Source organism: Castanea sativa, chromosome 6 (genome assembly GCF_040712315.1).
Source record: "Castanea sativa cultivar Marrone di Chiusa Pesio chromosome 6, ASM4071231v1".
Lineage (NCBI taxonomy): Eukaryota > Viridiplantae > Streptophyta > Magnoliopsida > Fagales > Fagaceae > Castanea > Castanea sativa.
This window is the reverse complement of record NC_134018.1, coordinates 13494728-13522220: the sequence shown is the minus strand read 5'-3', so window position 1 is coordinate 13522220 and position 27493 is coordinate 13494728. Positions and strand designations below refer to the sequence as shown.

At 39.8% G+C, this 27493-nt stretch overlaps 1 protein-coding gene across 1 annotated transcript; it reads left to right on the top strand.

Annotated features, from left to right (window-relative positions):
• LOC142641591 (protein VASCULATURE COMPLEXITY AND CONNECTIVITY-like) lies at positions 1-27493 on the top strand. The gene is made up of 3 exons (XM_075816042.1): positions 1-254; positions 506-714; positions 27145-27493. Exons 1-3 carry the CDS (start codon positions 156-158, stop codon positions 27365-27367), a joined length of 531 nt encoding a protein of 176 aa, XP_075672157.1. The 5' UTR covers positions 1-155; the 3' UTR covers positions 27368-27493.

The following is a 27493-nucleotide window of genomic DNA, read 5'->3' as shown; positions in this document are numbered from 1 at the left end:
TGTGATCCTAACATTATTTCTCATACTCGCTTCACTCACTCCATAGTGATTACTTAGTGAAGCCCATACATAATCAATTAGAATACTTGTCTTCTACTTTCTCCTTCTTCTTCAAAGGGCCATATATCTCTATTGGTAGCTCCAAAGTTGCAGACATGGCAAAAATAGGTGTTCTTATTGTTTGTCTAGTACTTTTGGCTATGGACGTTGTAGCTGGTATTCTCAGCATGGAAGCTGAATTTGCCAAAAACAAGGTACGCGATTTCTCTTTATAAGTCAACGTATAATAGTACAGTAAGAGTTGTAATACAAATTAAGTACAATACAATTGTGGCTATTGATTCATAACTTTATAGTAATTACTATTATATGTTATAACTATTTCTCTCTACTTTAAGATAGAATTCAGTTTTAGTATATAGATTCATGCTAGCTATGCTATCTTTCATTTTCTTTATCCTCCCCCTCTTTCAATTACACCAGTTTGAGCTTTGTTTCCGTGAAGGTGATTACACTTAAGAGGCTACGAACATTTGAGTGTAAGGAATCTAGACGTAAAGCATATAAGCTTGGATTAGCTTCAGCTATACTTCTAGCTCTAGCACATGTTACATCTAACTTGTTTAGCGGGTGCATTTGCACTAGTTCCATGGAAGAGCTGGAAAGATCATCTGCTAACCGGAAAATATGGTTTGCATGTCTTATTTCCTCATGGTACGTATTTTTCATCATTACTTGCTTATAGTGGTAAAAGTATACAAATTATTGAAGCCCATCTTTAGAAATTAGAGCTCCCTTAATTTAGCAATTACATTTGCATATTGATATATCTTCATGCTTTGGTTAGCTGGATATAAATTTAAAACACAATTAACATTTGCTTCTTCACTCCGATTTCGTGGAAGAATTTCTCCCCCCTCTCGTATGGGATGAAGTATACCCTGTTTTGAGTGTATGTATTTTCTCTCTTTAGTCGGTGAGATTCACTAGCATGAGGGAGATAAAACATACACCTAAAAACAGAGTATATTTTCCATTCATAAATATAAGGTGTGAACTCCTGTGTAAAATCCATGATAGGGCCCACACCACATGGAAGAAGAATGAAGAGAATATGAAGCACCAAAAATGAAAATGTAAATGAATTAAGTTATTAAAGAAACCTCAGCTAAACTAGCACTTTCTCACCTTTTATCCAATTCGTGAGTGTGGTGGGAGGGTGCATTCGATTTAATGGCATCATGTGATGAAAAAATTATTACAACAATGTTGTACTCTTTTAACTCAAAAAATAGTTAGAAAAGTATACATGTTTATACAAAAAGTTAAACATAAGTGTATTTTTAAAAATATTTAAAATATATATGCTTTTTATAATTAAAAAAAATTAAAAAATGTATTAAATATTCTCTTTAATACTTATACAAAAAAGCTCAATTTGACTAAGTTTCAATACTCTTATCTCATTGGCAATATAATTGCTTAGTTTGCCAATGTTGCTCTATATTATGTATGACGATAAAATAATGATCGATATTTTAATTTCTATATTTTATATATTAACATTTTTAGATTTTTATTTAAGTATTAGACATACCTACGATATTTTTGAATACATTTATTTGGTCTATATTTTTGAATACATAAATAATTTATTTATTTTTGAATACATAAATAATTTATTTATTTTTGAATCTATACATGAGTGTATTCAAAAATGTATACCAAATATATTAAACACACGTAAAATAAGTATACTAATCAATTGGAAATTAATAAAAGAAATAATTTAATACGTATATATTTTTTAATTTCAAACATTTCCACATTATATCCTTTGATACGTGTATTCAATTTTTATGCCCAAATTTATAAACATTGGTATAAATAATTCAAAACTACATTAATAATTAGTGAGTTGTATGAAACTTTAACAATTTTACCAAAACTAAAATAACTATCTTAACGAGTTACATGATAAAGAAAAAATATTAATTTTACTATGTGTAATGCATGCATATATTGAGCTGGCGCTAGCCATAGCCCAGGGGTTCAAAAGAACCCCTTGACTTGGGAAAAAAGAATATATAATATATAATATTTTATTTTTATTTTGTTTTGACCCTCTAAAATAAAAATTTGAACACTCTAACCTTAAATTTTTTTAAACACAGCTAAAATAACCTTAAATATGACCCCCTTACCAATATCTTGGCATTTTTAAACAAAAAGAAAAAAGAAAAAAACCCAACAACAAGCCAATTTAATCTAAAACCTTGAAAACAAAAATTAGTTGCTAAATCCGAAGTACTTTTAATTTGTTGAGTGGGGATTGGGAGCGTGGGATAGGCTAAGAGTGATTGAGTGAAGATAAAAGCAAATGTTAACACAACAAAAATTTTCTTAATATTTGTTTAGGAACAACTTATCTAACTTTTTGCTAAAAGTATAAAATAAGTAGAAACTTACACGAGACCTGTAAATAGTAGGAAAAAAGATGAAGTATTAAGTTGGCTTATAATTAAGACCCAAACACACTTAATACAGTTACAAAGAACAATAGTTGTTAAAGTTGAGTTAAATTGTTAAATAAAAGAATTGTAAAGAGTTAAAAACAAACTAATAGATAAAATAATTCTAAGCAATAATAATTAAAGTTCACTTAGAGCATTACCATCAGGTATGATATACCAAATGTCATTTTACCACATCAAAACCTACTTTATCAATTTTAATACATCATTTTACAATTTACTGTTCATCACATCTTCTATTTTTCAATTCTATACATTAAAATAATATATACAAATATTAAAATAACATTAAAAAAACCAATCATATAAACTCAGTTTTTCCACCATCACTTCCACCAACTCACTGCCATGGTGCCACTCCCACCACAACCCACCACTGATACAAACCCACCACCATAGCCCACCATTGTTACAAATCCATCACCACCAACCAACAACAACCAAAATCAGCTTCAACAACGGCTTCAGGTGAGGCAACTCCAGGCGAGATCGGCAGCTTTAGGCGAGGCGGCTTCAGGTGGTGTTAGGCGAGATTGGTTTCAGCAGCTTGAGGATGAGAGAGGAAGAGAATGAGAGAGAAGAGGGAGCTGTGGAGGACGATCTAGATGAATATGGCAGTGAGATTGGCGGCAATATCAAGAGTTTCGGTGAGATCGGCGGCGAGTCGGCGGCTTCAGCGAGATTAGTGGCTTTGGTGAGATCGGTGAGAGAGAAGAAACGGTGGGTAGAGAGAAGAAGTTCCAGATGAGAGAGAGAGAGAGAGAGAGAGAGAGAGAGAGAGAGAGAGAGAGAGAGAGAGAGAATTTGAGTGAATGAGAGAGAAAGATGAATAAAAAATAATAAACCCGTGTGCTATATTGCTCTGTACCATGCCAAAGTTATCACGGTACTGTAGCATGTTGTAAAATTTTGATACATTTAGAACACCTCATAAGGCTTGAATAGTGGCGTTTGGTGTGTCAAATGCCAAATATTTGGCGTTTGTTGTGTCAAATGCCAAATATTTGGCATTTGACACACCTGATGGTAGTGCTCCACTTAGTAACAATAATTAATATGTTTATTGTATTTAGAAACAGTAGATGATTTCCAAGATTTCATCTTAGAAATAATAATTAGTATGTTCATTGTATAATAAAACTATGGGTAATGTTAATGGATGCTCTTAGGACAATTGTTAACAAACTATTTTAAGAAGGTTTGTAATAGAAAAGAAAAAAAAAGTCATTAATGTTTTTACAACTTTTTATATTTTCCTTAAAAGTTGTGTCAAAATTTTCCTAAAATAAATTATTAACCATTGTCCTATAGGCACCCGTTAATATGACCCTAAAACTATATGCCAAATGAACTAATAGTTTATATTTTATTTTCTTGCTAGTACTATGGATAAATTTGTAATAACGAAACATTGTAGATCATAAGATTCATTTCTTATCTAAGATTTATCTCTTTGTTGAAACCCCTAAAAGAAAATTTTGGAGCCACCACTGATTGAGCCAACAATAATTTTACTATGTGTAATACAAGCATATATTGAGCCACTTGGTGCAAAAACAATATCTAGTACGTAAATCTTACTATATTAGAACACAAAACTATGATATTTACTCAAAATAATTAAAATAAATACTAAATTTTATTTTAAATTACTTGAAGCTATTTGTAATAGAATTTTAAAATTATTGATTACGGATAGACAAAAAAAAACTTAATAACAACGGTAAGGGCAGGTTTTGATTTCTAAGCCCAAAAGATGAATGGATTAAGGACCAAAGAGCCTAATGCAATGAATTTGTAAAGAGTGGACTTAAAAGCTAGGCTTCAATGGATCACACAACTCGCATAGTGAATCAAAGATAGTAAGAAAGTAAAGAAAAACAAGCTCTGCGCAAAGAAAACCTTCCTCGGGAAAATCTGAGGAGAATGGTCTTTATCTATATTCCTCTTAAACTGGGATACAACTCCAGTTCTTGTTGCTACAGTGGTTTCTCTACAGAGCTTTTGATCCCCTCTCCCTGGAGGGTTTCTTACCTTATATAGCTCCCTTTAGATGATCTTGGCCCTCCATTTGCTGATCGTCCAGGCCACTACTAGAGTGCTTATCCCATCAGACACCTTCCCAAACCCCTTGTGAGTTGCGGTAGCCAAGACAGCACTGTTTAGGGGTCTTTTCCACATAAATACAGCCAAGAGGTTTGGTGGGATGCATTAAATGTGGTGGTAGCCACCATCCCTTTAGTCATGTCAGGGTTAACCCCTTCTCCAAAGCTCTTTCTCTATAGTATAACCTCCTTTGGTAACGTGCCACTAACATGGCCTTACTGCCCGAGGGTGTGACCTCCTCGGCACGATAATGGTCCCCTCAGCCGTGGGTATGACACGTGGTGCAATTACCCTTTTTTAAATTCATGTACCCCATAATAGCCCATTAAAACTCTAGTTTTCCTTCCTCTTATCCAAGGAGAAAAAGTGAGATTTTGACCTTGGACAACTAATTCCACACATTTCTTTAACTTCCGCACTTGAGAATGTCACTTCATGTGCCCTACAACTGTTCTGGCGCTTTGGAGTCCACAACGTCTCCTTAAATGCTCCAGGCGGCGCTTTGTCCCCACATCCTATGGTGAGATGAAAATCCTACGGCTGGCATTTCTCCTCAAATTTTGGGGGGGATAACTCCCACCCAAATCTGCCTCCTCTATAAGGCGCCAGGGGGATTCATTTCTCTCACTTTCCCAATCTTCGAACTCTCATGACTTCCTAAATCTTCAAACTTTCAAGAAGCTCCTGGAGTGACCCTTGTTCTTATTTTCATAAGTTTTTTCATTCTTAGGTTATTTTCTCCTCAGCCTTCTACTTTTCACTTCTTCTTCACAAATATTTCCTTCACTTCTTTTTAGTTTGCTCTGATGGGTAGATTTGCTCACCTAGTAGATTCTCCTGCTGGTATGGAGGGGGTTTGCTGTACTATCCTTCGGGTCGGTGGCTTACCCACAGAAGGGAAGGGGAGGTCGTCATTCCCATGATTGCCTTCATAGAAAGAGGGGGGGGGGTGAGGCTACCCATGGGGAGAGTGATTAGGGACTACTTGATCCCATAGGATTTGACCTCACCAGTGCACACCCAACCTATTTAGAGTCTTGGGTAGTGTAGACGTTCTTAACGGGTACATAGGGTTAAACCTCACCTTGCACGACGTCGTTTGGATGTACGAGTGACATCTGCTCACAGACTCGGGGTATTACCTCAAGTCTAGGTCTTCTGTTGTGAGGCTCGTCTCGTGTCTCTCCAAATCCAACAAGGGCATAAAAGATGATTTTTTGATTGTCTCAGGTGAATGGCATGACGATCTTTACTGCCTAGTCCGGGAGGGAGAGCCAAGTGGGGTACCTTAGGTTTAGGTCTTTTAACATGAGCATTAGTTTATGTAGTTTCGCTGCTTTCTCGTTTTCTTTAATATTTTGTTTCTTTTTGATGGAGGGCTTCATTATTCTTACCGCGGTTTTGGTTCTTGGCTATTTTCACAGATAAAAGATACGTAGCTCCCAACCTTAACTTTGTCAATGTCGCAGACCTCAACAAGGTGCTGAGAGCAGAAGTGTTTGTGAGCGAAGATAGATGACTGAGAGCTGTCCACCTCATCCTCTTGTTTGATAATTTTAGGACGTGGGCCACGTAATTAGAGTAGGCGATCCTTGGCTAGCTCGAATAGACGTCTCAGCGCCTAGATTTCTAGCCCAAGAAGATATTGTACCAGTTGAGTTGCCCTCTCGTTGCTCTCCTCGCGAAGCAGCAATCTTGAGGGAAGAGATAGCTTATTCGCGGCTGTCACTCAAAGATAGACCAGTTTCATTTTGAGGAAGAGAAAGAGGAGCAAGATGAGCCTGTGATCCAAGTCTCAGACTTGGAGAACGAGCTTGACAGGTCTTCCAGTGTTCGTACCCCCAAGTTCATACTTATTGGTGGACAATAGTGCAGAGGAAGAAGAAGGAGAAATGGTTTTGAGCAGGAAGAAGGGCTTGCATAAGCTCCTTGTGGAAAGGGCCAAAGGGTTGGCGCCCAAGGATACCTCGGGGTCTCAGCCTCCCCTTGCTCTCCCCCCTCCTCTTCCTCTTCCTACAATTAACCCGTTTGTTGTAGCCAACCTGAAGAAGAAGAGGAAGGAGAAGGAGTTGGCCGAGGAGGGGGAGTTGGTTCCTCAAAAGGAGCCCAAGCAGTAAAAGACGGCCAAGGGCAAGGGGAGGATCTCCTCGATCGAAAGCAAAGAGGACCATACTATGGCTGAGGTGTACCCTCAGAACCCGGTGTTGGAGCCTCGGCTAGAGCTGGAGGGGGCAGCCATACCGGGGAGCTCCTCTATCAAGAAGTTCCAAAAAGGGCATGCTCACTACCTGGCCGAGGCCCTGGAGCAGCCCCTTCTGCTGCCTAAGGATATGGATGCCTTGAGGAAAGTGAGGCAGTTAGACCTCTTTTTGTCCCTAAAGAGGGACCTGGCCTTGGTGAGTTTCTAGACATGCCTTGTTAACACCAAGTTAGGTCACCTTCTTCTTATATTAATAACGTACTCGTCCATTATTTTCGTGTAGGCCATCTAGGAGGTCTTCACGGCCGAGGAGTTAGGGAACAATGCCCAAAACGAGGCCAAAGCCGAGGCTAACCTTCGCGCCGAGACCAGTAAGGCCTTGGGCGCTGCTGAGCAGAAGGTCAAGGAGCTCATCGCAAAATTAACGGCGGAGAAGAGGGAGAGGAAGAGCGCTAAGGCTAGCCTTAAAAGTGCTGCGGATCAAGCTAAGGATCAGCGCAAGAAGCTCCATTACGTTGAGATTAAGCTAGCCACGGCCAGGCAACAGGCTGCGGACCTGAAAGCGGAACTAGAGAAGGCCAAGGAGGCTGGCCGCATGGCTAAGAAAGCTGTGAAGGCTTCAGAGCAAGCATCCTACAACCTTGGTGTGCAGGAGACCAAGGTTCGTCTGGCGGAAGAGCTGGCTGAGGTCTGTAGGGATTACTGCTTGGAGGTGTGGACAAAAGCACTCAACCTGGCAGGAGTCCCTACTGCCTCAGAGTGGAGGAAGGCTGAGAACGTCTACTACCCTCCAAACATTCGTGAAGTTCCAGCTGCACTCCCTCCTCCTGCTGTCCTTGCACTAACCTCCTCTGAATAGCCTTCTATCACTCATACCTTTCTTCCTCTTCCCGAAGTCTCCAAAGGGCTTGGTGAGGCTGATGACCAAGGCTAGGGGGTTGAGGTGGCTAAAAGTAAAGGGGCTGGCCAAGGTGGTTCTCGGCTAAAGGATAAGGGCAAGGGCAAGGAGGTCAAGCCCCTGCTAGAGGCCAAGGGTCAAGAGGCTACTCTTAAGCTCAAGGATGCCGCTCCTAAAGCCAAAGATGTTGCTCCCAAGGCAAAGGAGGTTGATCCCAAATTCAAGGAAGCTGATCCTAAGGCCACTAACCCACTTGTCTCCCAGCCAAACAACAAAGAAGACCCTCCTCCAACCAAGGCATAGTTTAGGATATTTTCTTTTACACTTTTTCCCTTTCCTTTATTTATTTATTTATTTTTTCACATATAATTTTCCTTGGTTATGGCAGTTTGCCATGTTTAAGATGTATCTCCTTTCTCAATCAATGAAAAGACATGGACTTTTGTTCTATAGCATGTTAACCTTTGTTTCTCTCCTTTTTACATTGTTTATTTATAATTGGTTGTGTTGGCCGTTCTGACTTTTGCTGAGAGGTCAAGCTAACGAAGCTACTGATGATGCCAAGAAGATCAGTAGGCTGGATGCTTCGGACTTCAAAGGACTACTGGTTCTCTCTGCGGCCTGAAAAAGACAGAAAAGCGAATCAAAGGCGACCAGGGCTGCCGGCCAAAACCCCTCCGATGCCGAAGTTAGTTTTTCTCTCTATGTTATCTGAGTCCCAACTTTTTTGGAGTAAAAATCACACATACCTTTGCCTTGTCTGAATCAGTCTTTATATAGCACCTTCATAGACGGTTATCAAAATAGGAACCTCTCCTGGATTCAAGGAGGCTTAACGTAACTGCCATAACCGTTTAGGAGTTACACTTCTATTTCATAACGGATACATGACCGTTATGCGTGGGATAAGGGATTGTCACATTATATTCGGAGATTCTCCTAAGTATGATACCCTCGTCCTGGAATTCCTTCGTCGAGTGCGCCTGTTAATTCCAAGTGTAACATCCTAGTCCACAAATCTTTATATGGACGAGTCCTCTTAGGGTAGGCTGTGCGCATCCCACGGACGAGGGATGTAGCTTCGCTATCACCCTCTGGACGTCCTTGTCCGTTACCCTCGTCCTGAGGATAACTTCTGGACGGCTGCCGAGGTGATGACCGTCCAGGGACGGGTTGAGTGTTTTTATCCCACATCAGCTACTAAGGGTGAAAACCCGTGTCTTAACAAAAAGCTATTAGTAATGTGTTGTTATAAAATCAAGTAAACTAAGCTTGCATGGGTAGTGAGAAAAATAACTGAGCGTTGGCACTGAAATCTGTATAATAGAACACTTAGCAGGGGAAGGTGTGTTTGAGATCTCCCACCTTAGGAGTATCTTAGGAACGTACTTTCAGGATCCTTTAGCCAAAGCCCAAAGAGAATCCTCGTGTCCCTATGATGATGAGCATGCCAAGGTCTCACACTTAATGAAATTGCAGGGTGTTAGTTTACCCAGGACGTTGGTTCGAGGGACAGGCAAGGTTAAGGTTTTGTCTGGCCCTTGAGGGTCTGATCAAGGTGTTAATTTACCCAAAACAGTGCCAAGGTTCTGTTTTAACCCTTAGAGGATTTAATCAAGGCGTTAATTTGCCCAAGGCATGACCAAGGTTCTGTTTAACATCCACATAAGTGAGCAGGAATATCAATTTACCCAAGGTATATGGTCCAAGGAGCCAGTCATGATCGAGGTTCTGTTTAATACCCATATAAGTAATTAGGAATATTAATTTACCCAATGTATGTGATCCGAGGAGCCAGGCATGACCGAGATTCTATTTAATACCAACACAAGTAATTAGGAATATTAATTTACCCAAGGTATGTGGTCCAAGGAACCAGGCATGATCGAGGTTCTGTTTAATACCCACTCAAGTAATTAGGAATATTAATTTACCCAAGGTATGAGATCCGAGAAACCAGACATGACCAATGTTCTGTTTAATATTCACACAAATAATTAGGAATATTAATTTACCTAAGTTATGTGGTTCGAGGAACCAAACATAATCGAGGTTCTGTTTAATATTCACACAAGTAATTAGGAATATTAATTTGGAATATTAATTTACCCAAGATATGTGGTTCGAGGAACCAGAGATGATCAAGGTTCTATTTAATATTCACACAAGTAATTAGGAATATTAGTTTACCCAAGTTATGTGGTCCGAGGAGCCAGACATGATCGAAATTCTGTTTAATATTCACAAGTAATTAGGAATATTAATTTACCCAAGGTATGCAGTTCGAGAAGCCAAACATGACCGAAGTTCTGTTTAATATTCACACAAGTAATTAGAAATATTAATTTACTCAAGGTATGTGGTCCAAGGAGCCAGACATGACCAAGATTCTGTTTAATATTCACACAAGTAATTAGGAATGACATATAATGCTAACAAAAACATGGTAGATTTGCCTTTCATTAATAATAATACCTTTACAGGTTATTTACATTCAAGGAGCGTGGTACAACATTTTCATCTAAATCTTCTAGAAAGTATGCACCTATTCCAGCTACTGAGGTGATTCGGTATGGCCTATCCCAGTTGGGCCCTAACTTTCTCCATGCTGGGTTTTCTGCAGTACCCACAACCTTTCTCAATACCAAGTCTCCTAGGGCCAATGGTCTTAACTTCACGCTTGAGTCATATCCCTGTTTGAGCTTTTGCTGATAATATGCTAATTAAATCATGGCGTTTTCCCTCCATTCTTCAGTTAAATCCAGGCTCTTTTTTAATAGGTTATCGTTGTTATCTGGAGTGAATAAGCTTGTCTTCAGCGTTGGAAATCCAGTCTTCAGAGGAATTACAGCCTTGGCTCTATAGGTCATTGAAAAGGGGGTCTCCTCTGTTGACCTTCGAGGGGTAGTCCAATATGTCTAAAGAACGTGTGGCAGCTCTTCCACCCATCTACCCTTTACATCATCTAGCCTCTTCTTGAGTCCACTTACTATGACCTTATTGACGGCCTCGGCTTGTCCATTCCCTACGGATAAGCTGGGGTGGAGTACCTATTCTTAATGCCCAAGTCACAAAAGTACCTCCTGAAGGCTTTGCTATCAAACTGAAGACCATTGTCCGAGATGAGGGTGTGAGGGATCCCAAACCGAGTGACAATATTTCTTCACACAAATCTCTTGGCTTTCACATCTCTAATATTTGACAGGGGCTCAACTTCAACCTACTTGGTGAAGTAATTAGCGTCAACTAACAGTCATCTCCTATTTCCTGCCACTTTAGTGAAGGGCCCTACAATGTCCAAACCCCACTAGGTAAAAGGCTAGGGGCTAGACAAAGGATTGAGGACACCCCTTGGCTGATGAATGTTTGGGGCATATCTCTGACATTGGTCACACTTCTTTACATATTCATGTGCTTCCTTTTGCATGCTTGGCCACCAATACCCTTGAGTAAGAGCCCTGTGAGACAGTAACCTACCCCCATTATGACTTCCACAAATCCATTCGTGTAGCTCCTCTAATAGTGGATCCACTGCCTCAAGATGAACACATAGGAAATACGGCCCGGAAAAAGAGCGCTTGTATAACTTTTGATCCTCGGACAACCAAAACTGAGGAGCTTTTCTCCACACTTTATCAGCCTCTCCTTTCTTCTTAGGCAAAATGTCATCCCTAAGAAACAGCACAATAAGATCCATCCAATTAGGCCCTACCCTAATCTGGTAAATATAGGCATTCTGCTTTCTCATCTTGATAGGCTTGCACAGATCTTCAACCAGGATAACTTGAGGTAAACTCTGCACTGAGGAGGTTGAAAGGGTGGCAAGAGAGTCAGCATACGTGTTTCTGCTCCTTGGGATTTGTTGTAAGGAGAAAGATTCGAACCCTGATTGCAAGTGTCTAACTTGACTCAAATAGTCCTACATTCTCACGTCCCTGGCTTCCAATTCTCCCTTTACTTGGCCTACAACCAACCTCGAAACTGAAAATATCTCTACTGTTCTTTCTCCCATTTTCTGAACCATAGTCATCCCTACCAACAAAGCCTCGTAATCAGCCTCATTATTCGTGGCCAAGAAGTCCAGCCTTAAGGATTTCTTAATAATGATCCTTTCAGGAAATACTAAAACTAGCCCCACTCCTGATCCCCTTTGATTTGCTGCACCATTAACATACACCTTCCAAGATAGAGGTTCCTGCAAGGAGATCATGCCAATTGATTTTCCATCCATGTTTAGCCTTTCACCATTTTCTTCTAAGAATGGCTCGACAAACTCAGCCACCAAATTCGCAAGGACCTGACCCTTTATAGAAATGCGAGGCATATACTTGATATCAAAAGCTCCTAAGATTGTCCCCCATTTTGCAATTCTTCCTGTGCAATCAACTTTCCAAAGCAGCGGCAGAAGAGAGAGTTAAGTTAGAACCACAACAGTGTGACCCTAGAAGTAATGTGGGAGCTTCCGTGTAGCATGTATTACTGCCAAGATGGCCTTCTCCAAGGATAAATAATGAACCTCGGCCTCATGTAATGATTGTCTCACATAATAAATTGGTTTCTACACCCCATCATCAACCCCGTATCAGCACCAGACTCACCACGTGTGAGGCTACAGCAATGTAGGCAAATAGAACTTTCTCCTCCTCAGGTTTGGACATAATAGGTGGCTGAGAAAGATATTCCTTCAGTTGCTAGAAGGCCAAGGAACATTCCTCTGTCCATTCAAATCCCTTCCACTTATACAACAACTGAAGAAGGGTTTACACCTATCTGCTGATCGAGAAATGAATCGATTCAAGACGACAGTCATTCTTGTCAACTTCTGGACCTCTTTGGGATTCCGAAAGGGTTGTAGGTTGTTAATTGCTTTGATCTGATTAAGGTCAACTTCAATTCCGCAATGGGTGACCATATAACCCAGAAACCTACCAGAGCCCATGCCAAAAGAACACTTAGCAGCATTAAGGCGCAATTTGTGTTTCCTCAATAGCTCGAAAATATTCCCGAGGTTGTCTATATGCTTAGACTCTACTTTACTCTTCACCATCATATCATCTATATACACCTCAATATTTATGCCCAACTGAGGCTCAAACATCCTGATCATCATCCTCTGGTCGGTAGACATTGCATTTTTCAATCCAAAGGGCATCACTTTGTAGTGATAATTCCCAGTAGGTGTTAACGGTATCTGATGATAGCCCTGAAAGGCGTCCAAAAAGCTCATCCGAGGATGGCCTATAGTTGCGTCCTCCAATTAATCTATCCGAGGTAGGGGAAAGAGTCTTTGAGCAAGCTTTATTTAAATCTGTAAAGTCTACACATACTCATCATTTCCTAGTTTTCTTTTTTACCACCACCGTGTTGGCCAACCACTCAGGGTAAAACACCTCCTTTATGGCCCCACCTTCTTGAGCTTAAGTACTTCCCCCTTAACAGTGTCAGAATGTTCCCTAGATGATTTCCGAGGTGGTTGCTTCTTGGGGATGATAGGAGGATTGACGTTTAAATGATGGCAAATGAAATCAGGATCCACCCAGGGGCTTCGTAAGCACTCCATGCAAATACGTCAATATTTTTTCTAAGAAAATCTATCAACTCTTGCCTTTCTCGAGGAGGCAGCTGAACTCCTATTAGGATATATGTGATTGGATGTTAGGAACATATGTCAACATTTTATATATTGGCTAATCCTTTGACAAAACACACTTTACTTCTATTTGGGTAGATCTAGGATGTGTTTAATACTTCAAGAAACAAGGTTTCAAGTTCAAGTGTTAAAGCCATGCAAGTCTGTCCAAAAATCAAGTGAGAAAGTGTTGGATTTTAAAGCTCGATAGCTAGTATCTATCGAGATTTAAAAGCTACTGAAGCCCGTGGCTCAACAGCTAGCTCGATAGATGGCTATCTATCAAGGTTTATGAAACTTAGTTTTTTAGAGCTATTTTTCATCCAATTCGTGAGTATGTGTTTGAGCTTTCTTTTCTCACAACCTTAAACATATATAAGGATTATTTTAAGAGCCGTATCAGGTTGCACAGTCAAGAGCACAATTGCACAAGAGCATAATTCCTCAAGTGTGACTAAAAACCTAGTTTGCTCTAGTTCTTGAAGAAGTTATTGTGTTTGTACATTGTAGGGTTTTGTGACCAAGCAATTTCGTGATCTTCATCGGCTGATGAATAGAAGAACTTTACAGCCAACATCCTTCTCAAGTTGGTGATAAAGTCGCGTACTAGAATCAGCGCATCTTTTGGTTAGTCACGTATTGGAGCCGTGCAATACAAGGAGAGATGGTCACTACAGAACAAGTCCAATTGGGTATTGAGGTAAGGGTTCAACTGTAGATTGATATAAAGTACTGGGATTCCTTTACTTGTAACTGCTTTTTTTGATAATAGTGGATTCTCGGGAGTGGTGACCTTAAAATCACCCAGTGGAGTTTTTACCATGTGGGTTTTTCCCATTCGTAAATAAATCACTGTGTCATTTAATTTCCGCTGCATATTTAGTTATTTGGTGATTTTTTTGTGCTCCCACGCTCATTGCATGTAATTGAACGTAATTAATTCACCTAACCAATTAATTGGTTAATTTATCACAAGGGGTCAATACATTTTTGGCCTATCAAATGGTATCAGAGTAGGCACACTCTGATTAGGGTTAATTTTTGCTGTGAGATTCATTGACCCTAGTTGTCATGGCTGCCATTGGCAAGAAAAAATCTATTATTTCAAATACATTTTGTTTTTCTAATCTCTATTTAATTGAGTATTTCAGAAAATTCAAGTCTAAAAGTTATTTGAAAGCCATCATGATGATGATTGAAAAAGATCTTAACATGACAAGGAAGAAACTAGACTGCCTCAGATTAAGAATGTGTAGAGGAGTTCATCTGAGAAAGGTGAAAGTTAAAGGCCTTGGTTGTAAATGACAAATAAAAGAGAACACAATTCCTATAGATCTGTCATCAAAGCATGAAGTGTGCTTTATGATGAAGTCTGCGTTCAAAATAATAGATACATGCTTGTAGTACCTTGATAGTGGATGCTCGCGACACATGACTAGAGATCGCTCTTTCTTTAAGGTCTTCAAGTCTAAGAAATGTGGTAATGTCACTTTCAGTGATGGGAGCAAATCACAGATTAAAGGAAAGGGAGTCATTTCTTTACCTGGATTGCAAGATATTGCAAATGTACTATATGCAGAAGGTATGAGAGTGACTTGTTGAGCATAAGTCAGATATGTGATCAAGACTTTATGGTGCTGTTTTCTAAAGGAAAATGTCTTGTGCTGGATGAATCTGGAAAGAAGCTCATAAGTGGTGTTTGCACTGTAGACAATTGTTATGGTTTGATACCTTATGATGATATTGTGTGCAATAGTATTTGTATACCAAATGAAGATCTATGGCACCAAAGGATGGGACATGCTAGTTACAAAAATCTCTCAATTGTATCTAAGCATGAATCAGTGTTGGGGATGCCAAAACTCAGTAGAGTGGACAATGTTGTGTGTGAACCATGCCAGCTTGGGAAACAAACAAAAGCTAAACATCCAGGTACTCAGACATCTGCTACATCTAGACTATTGGAGCTACTACATGTGGATTTCATGGGTCCAACTTGAACCGAGTCTCTTGGGGAAAAGAGATATATCATGGTTGTAGTAGATAACTTCACTAGGTACTCTTGGGTCATTCTTCTATGATCCAAGTCAGATGCTCTTGAGCACATCGAAGCCTTGTGCACAAGATTGCAAAATGAGAAGAGTTTAAAGGTTGATCAAATTCGAAGTGATCATGGCAAAGAATTCGAAAACTCATACATGAAGTCATTCTGCACTAGATTGGGTATATCTTAAGAATTCTCTGCTCCTATTGCTCCTTAGCCAGAACAGTGTACTAGAAAGGAAGAATAGGGTTATTCAGGAGATGGCTAAGGCCATGTTGCACAACAAGGGTGTGGTTAGAAACTTATGGGGAGAAGCCGTTAACACTACATGTCATACGGTTAACGGGGTATATTTCAGACTCAGTACCAAATGGACTCCCTATGAGCTATGGAAGGGAAGGAAGCCAAATGTCAAGTATTTCAGAATCTTTGAAAGTACTTGTTTCATTCTCAAGAATAGAGAGAATATGGGAAAGTTTGACTCCCGAAGCGATGAAGGAATATTTTTGGAATACTCCTCCATAAGCAAGGCTTATCGGGTATACAACAAGAGAACCAAAAAGGTGATGGAAACTGTAAATGTTGTTATCGATGAAGCTTTGGAGTCCTGTTCTGAGAATGTTAGTGAGGAAATCCCCAAAGAAGTTCTTCTGTTCAAGCCCAAGGACATTCAAGAACCTGTTGATCAAGAGCCTGCCTCTCCAAGTACTCCAAGTGTTGTAGAAGGTTCAGCAGCCAGATCTACTTCACCTGATTTTAAATCTCATAAAGAGAAAGGACCTTCCTCCAGAATTCAGTTGAATTATCCACCTGAAACTATTATGGGAAATATGAATAAACTTACATTGAGGAAACGCACAGTTGATAAATGTGTTGCTAACTTTGTGTCTTATTCTTGCTATTTGTCACAGGTTGAACCTACCAAGGTTGAGGAACTACTTCAGGATGAAAGCCGGGTTGAGGCTATGCATGATGAACTGCTTCAATTTCAAAGAAATGATGTCTGGACACTAGTACCTAGACCAAAGAGTGAGCACATCATTGGCACAAAGTGGATTTTTCGCAATAAGACTGATAAGGAAGGTAATGTGATCCGCAATAAGGCTCATCCTGTGGCTCAAGGATACTCACAAATGGAAGGAGTGGACTATGACGAGACATTTTCTCCAGTAGCCCGGCATGGAGTCCATCAGGATTCTTCTAGCCTTAGCATGCCATTTGAAGTTCAAGTTTTACCAAATGGTGTCAAGACTACCTTCTGAAATAGGTTTCTTAAAGAAAATGTCTATGTGGCTCAACCAAAAGGATTCATTGATCCCCATTTTCTGGATCATGTGTTACATCTCAAGAAGGCACTCTATGGTCTAAAGCAAGCCCCTAGAGCTTGGTATGATCGGCTCACACAGTACTTAGTGTCCCATGGGTTCACAAGAGAAAAGGCTAATCAAACTCTCTTCATCAAAAGGGAAGACGAGTTGATAGTTGCTTAGGTCTATGTGGATGATATCATCTTTGGGCCAACAAAGGATGAACTTGCTCATGGTTTCTCCAAACTCATGTAGGGTGAGTTCGAGATAAGTATGATTGGAGAGTTAAATCACTTCCTTGGATTGCAGATTCGTCAGCAAGAGATAGGTATATTCATATCCCAATCTAAATATGCTAGAAATCTTGTGAAAAAGTTTGGTTTGAAATATGCTAGTTCTATTAGAACCCCTATAAGTCCAAATGTTAAACTCACTATTGATGTCTTGGGAAAAAGTGTAGATCCATTACTCTATAGAAGCATGATAGATAGTCTTCTTTGCCTTACTACTAGTAGACCCGACATTAGTTACAGTGAAGGAGTGTGTGCTAGATATTAGGCTAATCCCAAAGAGTCCCATATGATTGCTTTGAATAGGATCATAAAGTATGTCAAAACCACTACAGACTATGGTGTGTGGTACAGCAAGTATACAAATGATGTCTTAGTTAGGTATTCGGATGTTGATTAGGCTGGGAATGCTGATGATAGGAAGAGTAATTCGAGGGGTTGTTTTTATGTGGGTAATAATCTTGTCTCCTAGATGAGCAAAAAGTAGAATTTCATCTCATTATCCACTACAGAGTCTGAGTACATCACTGCCGGTAGCTATTGCACCCAACTTTTATGGATGCAAAAACTTCTCCATGACTATGGTATTTGTCAAGAACACCTCACTATCTATTGTGACAATACCAATACCATCAACCTCTCTAAGAATCCGGTTCAACATTTTAGAACCAAACACAGAGATTTGACATCACTTCATTCGTGAGCTTGTTGAAGATGGTACACTTACTCTTAAGTTCATTCACACTGATGATCAAAAAGCACCAAACCTCTTGATAGCAAACGATTTGAATTCCTTCATCAAAACATCGGTGTTATCTCCATGGAATGATCTCCTCTTCACCCCCATTCTTCTCATGCATTTGCATCTAGTTTTTAGGCATTACTTTATTTGATATGTTTTTGTTTGGTTGTTTTTCAGTTTTGTTTTTCATTCATAAAATTTAAAAAAAAAATTGAAAAAAAAAAAACAAAAACAGCGTGTGTATGTGTACATTGGTACTTGTGTACCTTGAATGACCTATGAAACAAAGTTTTCTAAACTTTGTATCTTTTGTAACTTAGATGAGCATCTCTATGCACAACTAAGCAAGTGAGCTTTGTGACTCTTTGTTTGTGATGAGTAAGATTAAGTAATCTCGTGTACTTAACACTCGTATCACTCTTTTTGACGGGAATGACTAAAAAATCCTAAGAGAAAGACATAAATAACCATCTCACTACTGTTGCCTGCCAATCATAAAATGACATTTGTATGCTTTAGTATAGCAAAAGTACAATGTCAAAAAGATTAACATAATTGGGTATTTCTTTTCTTTCTCTTGTATGCCCATGCATGATATGCTTAATAAAAGAAAAATATGCAAAGAAAAATAGAAGCAAAATTCTTCAAAATATGATTGCAAGCATGTATTCTAGGAGACGTGGGAGTTATAAGATGTACCTCGAAGATGATAGTCCCCATCAAACAGTTATGATAGTGTGTGAGTTAAATTGATTTACTCATATCTCAAATCGTCATAATATAGAGACACTTATGCAATCTTGTGATGTTTTCACATACAACACACAATATTCTTTGCTACTTTTAATACATGTGTAGGTACAATGTGATTTGACCATCACAAGGTTTACATGCGCTAATGTATACTCACAAAACTATCTTAACTTGTTTTTGAAATATAAAATTGGTTAGACTTGTTAGTGTGTGTGTCCTGGAGCACAATGCATGATATTTTTCTTCAATGAGAGATGATTTTGAGAGCTTAAAATGCTGTTTGGATTTTTGGCTGAGTAGCATACTTGATTGCATTTAGATCTGTATTTTTCTCTTCTTTGAAAAATTGTTTTTAAGCAATCTCGAGAGCTCCTCGATAGCTCTCAACAGCTAGGTTATCTATCGAGACTCTTCAGCTTTTCTTTATCACAATCTCGAGAGCTCTCGATATCTAGCTCGATCAATCGAGAAACTTTTTATCTCCTCAATAGCTACCTTGATCCATCGAGCATCTTTGATGACAAAACCTCTCATTTGATCCTCGATAGCTAGTTCGACAGCTAAAAATCACCTCTTTAAAGCTTGATAGCTCTCAATCGATCGAGCTTTATGAAGATTCTATATAAAGAGGCATCGCGATTTCTGCTCTCATTTCCTCGATCTCTCTCGACACCTTCAGACTCTTCACCTCCCAAAACCTCTCTCACTTACTCCAAACCTCTTCCCCACTCATTTTTCGGTCTCAAGATCTTCATTCCTCTCTGGTATGATGCTTTCTCACTCATTAATCATGCATTTCATATCTTTTGACCTAACTTTTAGGGTTTTTGAAATCTTTTCGGATTTTTCAAAATTGTTGAGGTTTTTGATAAAATTTTGGGATGGGTTTTTTAAAAAAAAATGATCTTTAAACTTCATGCATTGCATTACATATTCATTATAACAATGTTTCATACATTTTAGATGTGTGTTTACTTTGTTGCTATGTTGTGTGCTGGTAGGTTTGGATTGGGTTGAGCCCATGATGAATTTATATTAGCATGTCACATGTTCATGCATTCTTATGCATACGTACCTTCAATTCTATATATTTTGATATATGTGTTGCTTGGTACTTTTCTGATTGTCTCTCTCTTTCTCTCTTTCTTTCCCTCTTACGTTAGTTGCATCATGGCACCTAAACATAAATTTGTTCTGTCTCGGAACCCTCTTCGTTCCGGGGCATCTTCATCTTCTTCTCCTTCCGACCCCACTCCGTTTCACGTACGGTTCCACAATGAGAAGGCCAAATCGGACTTCTTTGAGAACTTTTCACAACGAGGCATTCATTCGGAATGTCATGTCATTCTATCCGATTTTTCTAACATTGACCTACCCACTGTCATTCACAATAGGTAGGGGTGTGTGCGGTTCGGTAAGGGCGTTTTTTTTCCAAATTTATTACAGAACTGATAGAGATCGGTTTTTTCATAATTGGTACCGATGCATAACGCCTAAGGTCGGTTTTCCGACCTATAGCGGTGCGGTTTTTTGCGGTGCGGTTTAGTCGGTTTGGTTGGTTTGAAATATTAAAAGAAACCATTTTTTTTAATAAAAAAAAAATTGGGCTTTCAAGCCCAATATCAATATATCAACCTATTCAAGAAAAGTATATTCCAAAATCTGTGCAAAAAATCTACACGGTATAAAAGCAAGAGAGCATTATAGAACTACACAGTAGAAAATATAAATTAACTAAATTGACTAAATAAATAAATTAACTAAAAACTAATTAAATAAATTAAATGCACGGTATAATAAATTAACTAACTAAACTTACTAAATAAATGCACGGTATAACAAATTAACTAACTAAACTAACTAAATAAATGCACGGTATAATAAATGCGCGGTATAATAAATTAACTAACTAAACTAACTAAATAAATGCACAGTAACAATTAACTAAACTGACAAAAAAATTGGGCATTGTAAATTTATAACTATAAGTCTATAATATAAGCAAGACTACAAGAGTGAAGAGAGTTAGAGAGCTAGAGGAAAGGGGCTGATAAGTGATAACTATGGAAAGACTCAAGAGGAAAGGGGCTGGTAACTATGGAAACTGGATAGACTCAAGAGGAAACGCATCAGTGACAATGATGCGTGCAGCGTGTCCACTGTCCAGCCAAGACTCAAGAGGAAAGGGGCTGATGGCTTACCGTGTTTTGCCGCCGGCCCGCTGCGAGCTACTGCTGTTGCGAGGCGTGACTTAGACCGGTGAGATGGCGAGAGCTAGAGGGCCAGAGGCAATTGGTGGCGAGAGTGAGCGAGAGAGAGAGTTAAGGCTCATATTAGAGTTAAGAAGAATTTATACTGAGTGTTTCAGAAAACCTACATAAAACGGTGCGTTTTGTGTGTGTGTGTGTGTTTTTTTTTTTTTTTATTTATAATAACCCAAACCCAATACGACGACGTTTAGTAAAAAATTTTAAAACGAACCCACCTAAACGACGCCGTATATTTAAAATGAACCCAGACTGAAACAATGAAACTATTTCTTCTCTATGCCTATGTATTGGTTCAGTTCAGCTCCAATTCGGTGTGCACTTTGCGTCTCCAATGTCCTTACCGCATCGGAGTCGAAGCTCCATTCGCGTTTTGATCACGGGCATCAGCTCTGTCGGTCGGTGCCAGTGGCGGTGCGGGAGGATCAGTGCCAGTTGGTTTTGTCGGCTCTGGTGATGGCTTACACACTCCTAACAGTAGGGGTTGGGAGGCACTTTGTGGCATTCCGGTCACATGCTATTCCGTGATCATACAGGAGTTCTACTCCAATATGCACAGATTTGATTACTCCATACCCCAGTTTGTCACTCGCGTTCGGGGTATACGCATGGTAGTTACTTTAGGTGTTGTATCCGAGGTACTATACGTTCCTAGGGTAGAGCATCCTGACTATCCTAGTTATGAGCATCTGAGGATAGTGTCTAAAGATGAACTCTCATCTCGATTCTGTGAGACACCTTCTTCTTGGGGTGATTGTCAGTTCACCCATTGCTCGGCCTTTGCTAAAGGTACGAGGTTCCTTAACATGATTATGACTTTTTTTCTACACCCATTGTCTCACTATAACACTATCACAAAGTCTTGTGCTCGCTTTTTTCTTTCCCTCATTGAGGATCTTACCATAGATTTCCCCTCTCACTTCATACTCTCCTTTATAGACCCGTGATAAACTCATCTTCCCTTCAACTATCACACGACTCCTTAGCCATTTTTCTGTCTCCTATCCTGAGTCTTCCCACTTCACTTTCATGTGTGCCATTGATGTCACTATCGTTAAGTGGAGTTTTGCACAGCTTTGCTTGAGGCGGACTCAGACCGAGACGGCTGCTCCTCCAGCTTCTACCACTCCATCCACCTCCGCTCCTTCATCTTCAACGGGTGGAGTGACTCTTGAGGCCATTATGGCATAGCTTGTGCGCATGGATACTCGCCTTGACACACTTAGTGATGAGTTGTGTCAGGTGAACACTTGTGTAGGTCGTATCGCACGACGACAGACTGTCATGGGTGGTTTCACGGTTGCTTCATGATTGCTTCCTCTCCATCTCCATCGGCGTCTGAGGATGAGAGTGACGATGGCTCCAGCAGTAATGATGTTGATGAGGATGCCGACTCACCTAGTGATGATGAGATGTCTACTAGATGTACTTACCCCTTTGTCCCTCGTGACAAAAAGGGGGAGTAGTTTTGAGATGAGAGTAGTCATACTCATAGGGGGAGGGATAGTTTAGGAGATAGGGGGAGTGTTCTTGAGTGTTCATATTTTTGAGAGATATAGTGAGGCTTTTGATGTATCTTTTTTTTTTCTTTTCTTTCTATTCTTTCTATTTTAGATTCGTTGTTCATGTACCTTAGATCTTGTGATCATATTGTGATAGCAAACCTTGTACTTGTTGATATATATACATTTGAGGTTGTTATTGCAGTTCTTTCACCTATCTTTACATGTGTTGTTTCTTTTCTCTCTTTATACACATGTTTCTTATTTATTGTATGCAATCTTTTATTTCCGTTTCACACAAAGATGCCTTATTGAGTTTTGTTTAAGTGTTTCAGAAATACAGGTCGTCAAAGTCTTCCTTGCCATGAACTCTATTCTTGCAAAGTTTTTCAAAAGTTTGTGTCAGGATAGATTTTATTGTACTTAACAAGTGAGTATGAGTTGAGTGATTTATGACTTCTCTCATATGTTCATTTGTTTGTTGTGGTTTTGTCACTAATTGCCAAAGGGGGAGATTGTTAGGACATATGTGATTGGATATTTGGAACATATGTTAACATTTTATGTATTGACTAATCCTTTGACAAAACGCACTTTACTTGTATTTAGGTAGATCTAGGATGTGTTTAACACTTCAAGAAATAAGGTTTCAAGTTCAAGTGTTAAAGTCATGTAGGTCTGTCCAAGAATCAAGTGAGAAAATGCTGGATTTTAAAGCTTGACAGCTAGTATCTCTCGAGGTTTAAAAGCTGATGAAGCCCGCGGCTCGACAGCTAGCTCGATAGATGGCTATCTATCGAGGTTTATGAAACTCAATTTTTCAGAGCTGTTTTTCATCCATTCTGTAAGTATGTGTTTGAGCTTTCTTTTGTCACAACTCTAAACATATATAAGGATTATTTAAGGGTCGTAGCAGGTTGCACAGTCAAGAGCACAATTGCACAAGAGCATAATTCCTCAAGTGTGACTGAAAACCTAGTTTGCCCTAGTTCTTGAAGAAGCTGCTGTGTTTGTACACTGTAGGGTTTTGTGATCAAGCAAATTTGTGATCTTTATCGGTTGATGAACAGAAGAACTTTGCAGCCAACATCCTTCTTAAGTTGGTGATAAAGTCGCGTACTAGGATTCGCGCATCTTTTGGTTAGTCATGTACTGGGACCTGTGCAATACAATGAGAGATTGTCACTATAAAATAAGTCCAATTGAGTATTGGGGTAAGGGTTCAACTATAGATTGGTATAAGGTACTGGGATTCTTTTACTTGTAACTGCTTGTTTTGATAATAGTGGATTCACGGGAGTGGTGACCTTAAAATCACCCAATGGGGTTTTTGCCATGTAGGTTTTCCCCATTCGTAAACAAATCACCATGTCATTTAATTTCCACTGCATATTTAGTTATTTGGTGATTTGTTTATATTGCCACGCTCATTGCATGTAATTGAACCTAATTAATTCACTTGGCTAATTAATTGGTTAATTTATCACAATGGGTCAATACATTTTTGGCCTATCAACTCCGACCTGAAAGAACTTATCCTCATCGTCGCCAATGACAACTCTTTCCGATTGTTCGTATTTTGCTCCCTGTTCCTTTACCACCGTGGATAGCACTAGCACCTTTGATTGCTATGAGTCCCACCCCGCAGAGGTTGAGGACTCACCCCTTGTCTGATGTCTAATTGCGACCACCATGCATAGCTTGGCCATAAATTGGCTCCCCACCAGTTCCTCAACCCAATCCCCAGATGGATACTTCACCTTCAGGTGTAGGGTGGAAGGTACTGCTCCCATGGCGTGAAGCCAAGGCCTTGCCACAATAGCGGTGTAGGAGGAGTAAGCATTTACCACGATGAAGTTCACCTCTACAACCTCTATCCCTGTCTGAACGGGTATTCGAATTTGGCCTTTTGGAAAGAAATCTTCCCATCAAAGCCTATTAGAGGGGAATCATAGCAGGTCAGGCTTTAGTCCCTTAAATAGGTCAGGGTACATGATCTTTACACCGGTCAGGGTACATGATCTTTGCGCCACTTCCCTGATCTACCAACACTCTCTTCACATCGTACCCACCTATCCTGAGGGTGACCACTAAGGCATCATCATGTGGCTGCAAAGTCCTAACCTTATCCTCATCCGAAAAGCTCAAAGCTGGCCGGACTTCCATTCTACTCCTCTTCGGATTAGGGGACGAGCCATTTGCGGATGGCCGAGCTATAGACATCACTGTGGATGGCTGAGAACCAATCCTTCCCAGATCAGCAAGAATGACATTGATTGTACCTAAAGGTGGTCTTATGAAAGCAACTCTCTAAGCCCCCGACCCTGCCTGACCACCCTGTCCGTTGCGTTGATACAGGAATTGCTTCAACTTTCTCGCCTTAACTAATTGCTCCAGATGGCTCCACAAAGTCCTGCAATCCTCAATAGTGTGCCCTCGTTCCTGGTGGTACTGGCAATTAAGACTTTGGTTGCACTTCGTGGGGTCTCCCTCCATCCTGTTTAGCCATTGGAAGTATGGCTTATTCTTGATTTTTTTTCCAAAATTTGGTGTACCAGCTCTCGGAACACAGTACTGACTACCTGAGTAGTAGTAGATCTAGAATGCCCTATAAAATCTCTTCGAGGTCGTTTGTTATTGTACCTATCTGACTTGAGATCTTCTCTGTCGTGAGGGGACCACTTTAGCCTTCCCCTTTCCCTGCTATTGGTCCTCTTCAACCCGCTTATACTCATCAATACGGTCCATGAGCTAACGCACGCTTCTAACTGGTTTCCTGGTCAGAGACTTTCTCAGATCATGCTCGGCGGGTAAGCCGACCTTGAAAGTCCTTATAGCCATGTCGTCAAAGTTCCTATTTATCTCATTAAACATCTCCCCTATATCGGCCAGAATACGTTTTCAAGGTCTCCCCCTCTCGCATGGTCATAGACAGCAAGGAATCCAATGACCAAGGAACCTAATGACCGAGGAACCCTACTGCAAGTCACTAAATGGACCCCAAAAGCCCTAGTGAGCTCCCTAAAGAAGCCGATAGAACCTTCATTCAGACCATTGAACCATCTCATCACCACGGGGCCCAAACTGGATGGGAACACTTTGTACATCAAGGCTTCATTACAGGAGTAAACGGTCATTCTCTAGTTGAAGTGGCTGACGTGCTCCACAGAGTCTGTTTTGCCATTATAAATGGCGAATGTTGGCTGAGTAAAACGCCGAGGAAGCTCTCCCCCTTCAATTCTTCACATAAACGGTGATTTAGAGATTTGGTTAAGAGCCCTGCTCATAGCATCGCTGCTTAGACCTTTGCGAGATGGACTCTTACTCCTCCGCTTGTAATGGCGGTCCTCATCGTACGAAAAAGACTCACTGGAAGGAGTCTTAGACCTGGGCCTGTAGCTACCATCTTCATCATCAGAAGAAGAAGGGTTAGAATCTGAGGGAGTCCTTCTCCGTCACTCGCGGCGTAACCTCCTACGAAGACAGTCAATTTCCAACTGCATGCTTCTGGTATTCTCCTCATGAGAGATATAACTCCCACCTCGAGACTGGCTCCTGCTAGTATGCATGGTGTGTACACTAACCATGCGATCCCTCCTTCATTCAAGGTTGAGAAACTAATCTTGACATTGGGAACCAACAGACTCCTCCCGGTCTCACCCTAATCCTACCATGGTTGGACATTTGAACTCACCAAAGCTCAAGCTTCCCCATAGACAGCTCCAATTGTAAAGGCAAGTTTTGATTCCTAAGCCTAAAAGATGAATGGATTAAGGCCAAAAAAGCCCAATATAATGAATTTGTAAAGAGTGGGTTTAAAAGCTAGGCTTCAATGGATCACACAACCCACACAGTGAATCAAAGATAGTAAGAAAGTAAAGAAAAACAAGCTCTGTGGAAAGAAAACCTTCCTCGGGAAAATCCGAGGAGAACGGTCTTTATCTATATTCCTCTTAAATTGGGATACAACTTCAGTTCTTGTTGCTACAGTGGTTTCTCTATAAATCTTCTGATACCCTCTCCCTAGAGGGTTTCTTACCTTCTATAGCTCCCTTTAGATGATCTTGACCCTCCATTTGCTAATCGTCCAGGCCACTACTTGAGTGTTTATCCCATCAGACACTTTCCCAAACCTCTTGTGAGTTACGGCAACCAAGGCAGCACTGTTTAGGGGTCTTCTCCACATAAATGCAGTTTGGAGGTTTGGTGGGATGCATTAAATGTGGTGACAGCCACCATCCCTTAATCATGTCAAGGCTAACCCCTTTCCCGAAACTCTTTCTCTATAATATGACCTCCTCTGGTAACGTGCCACTGACGTGGCCTTACTGCCAGAGGGTATGACCTCGTCGGCACAATAACGGTCCCCTCGGCCGTGGATATGACACGTGGCGCAATTACCCTTTTTTAAATTCCTGTACCCCACAACAATAATTAAGCTTTTATATCTATCCAAAAAATTGATAAAGCGTAGAGAAAAAAGTTGATAAAAACAATTGAGTTGTTATTTATATTTAATAATAAATTGTTACAATTTGATGTAACCACTTGGCAATTAAATAAGATATCCATTTGGCGTAACCAAGACTTCTAAACTCAATTTTATTATATAGTATATGATATGATTTTAAAATCTTATAAATACTATAAAATTTTTACCTATGTTGTTCACTTCATAATAATTGTTCTTATCATTAGGTTAATACATCAATCAATTTTTTTTGTAAGTCAAATTTGAACCCCAGATTTCTTATATGCTTTTAAATTCTATTATCAAATAAAATGTGTAATGATGTATACTTTAATCTTTTGATAGTATACGTTTACATGTTTTTTAGGAGAATATATTCACTTATGTCGTTGAATAAATAGGATTATAGTGGCCATTGGTCTTCCTATGCTGATTATGGGAATATTAGACGATTTCACATCAAGAGGTTCATGCCAACTCTTACACCTTCATTTTCAGTCCATTGGTGGGATATCATGCTTCATACATGGTCTGTTATGCGTAGCATTATATCTTTCCGCGACTCTCAACTTTGGAATTAATGAAAGCTCTACTACCTCTTTGGGACGTGAAGTGCTTCCTTGACTGTCATTTTCTTCTCTCTCTTTTTGTATGGCTTTTTCTTTCTGACAATTCATATCTCTTTCTCAGACAATAATGATAAGACATCTTTCTCAGACAATAATGATAAGACATCTATAATTTCTAATA

Excerpts from the sequence above, each read along its gene's own strand:
- LOC142641591 (XM_075816042.1), top strand. The coding sequence starts at position 156 with ATGGCAAAAATAGGTGTTCTTATTGTTTGTCTAGTACTTTTGGCTATG. Across the intron at positions 255-505 it reads CTGAATTTGCCAAAAACAAG|GTGATTACACTTAAGAGGCT; the intron begins GTACGCGATTTC and ends GTTTCCGTGAAG. Across the intron at positions 715-27,144 it reads GCATGTCTTATTTCCTCATG|GATTATAGTGGCCATTGGTC; the intron begins GTACGTATTTTT and ends TTGAATAAATAG.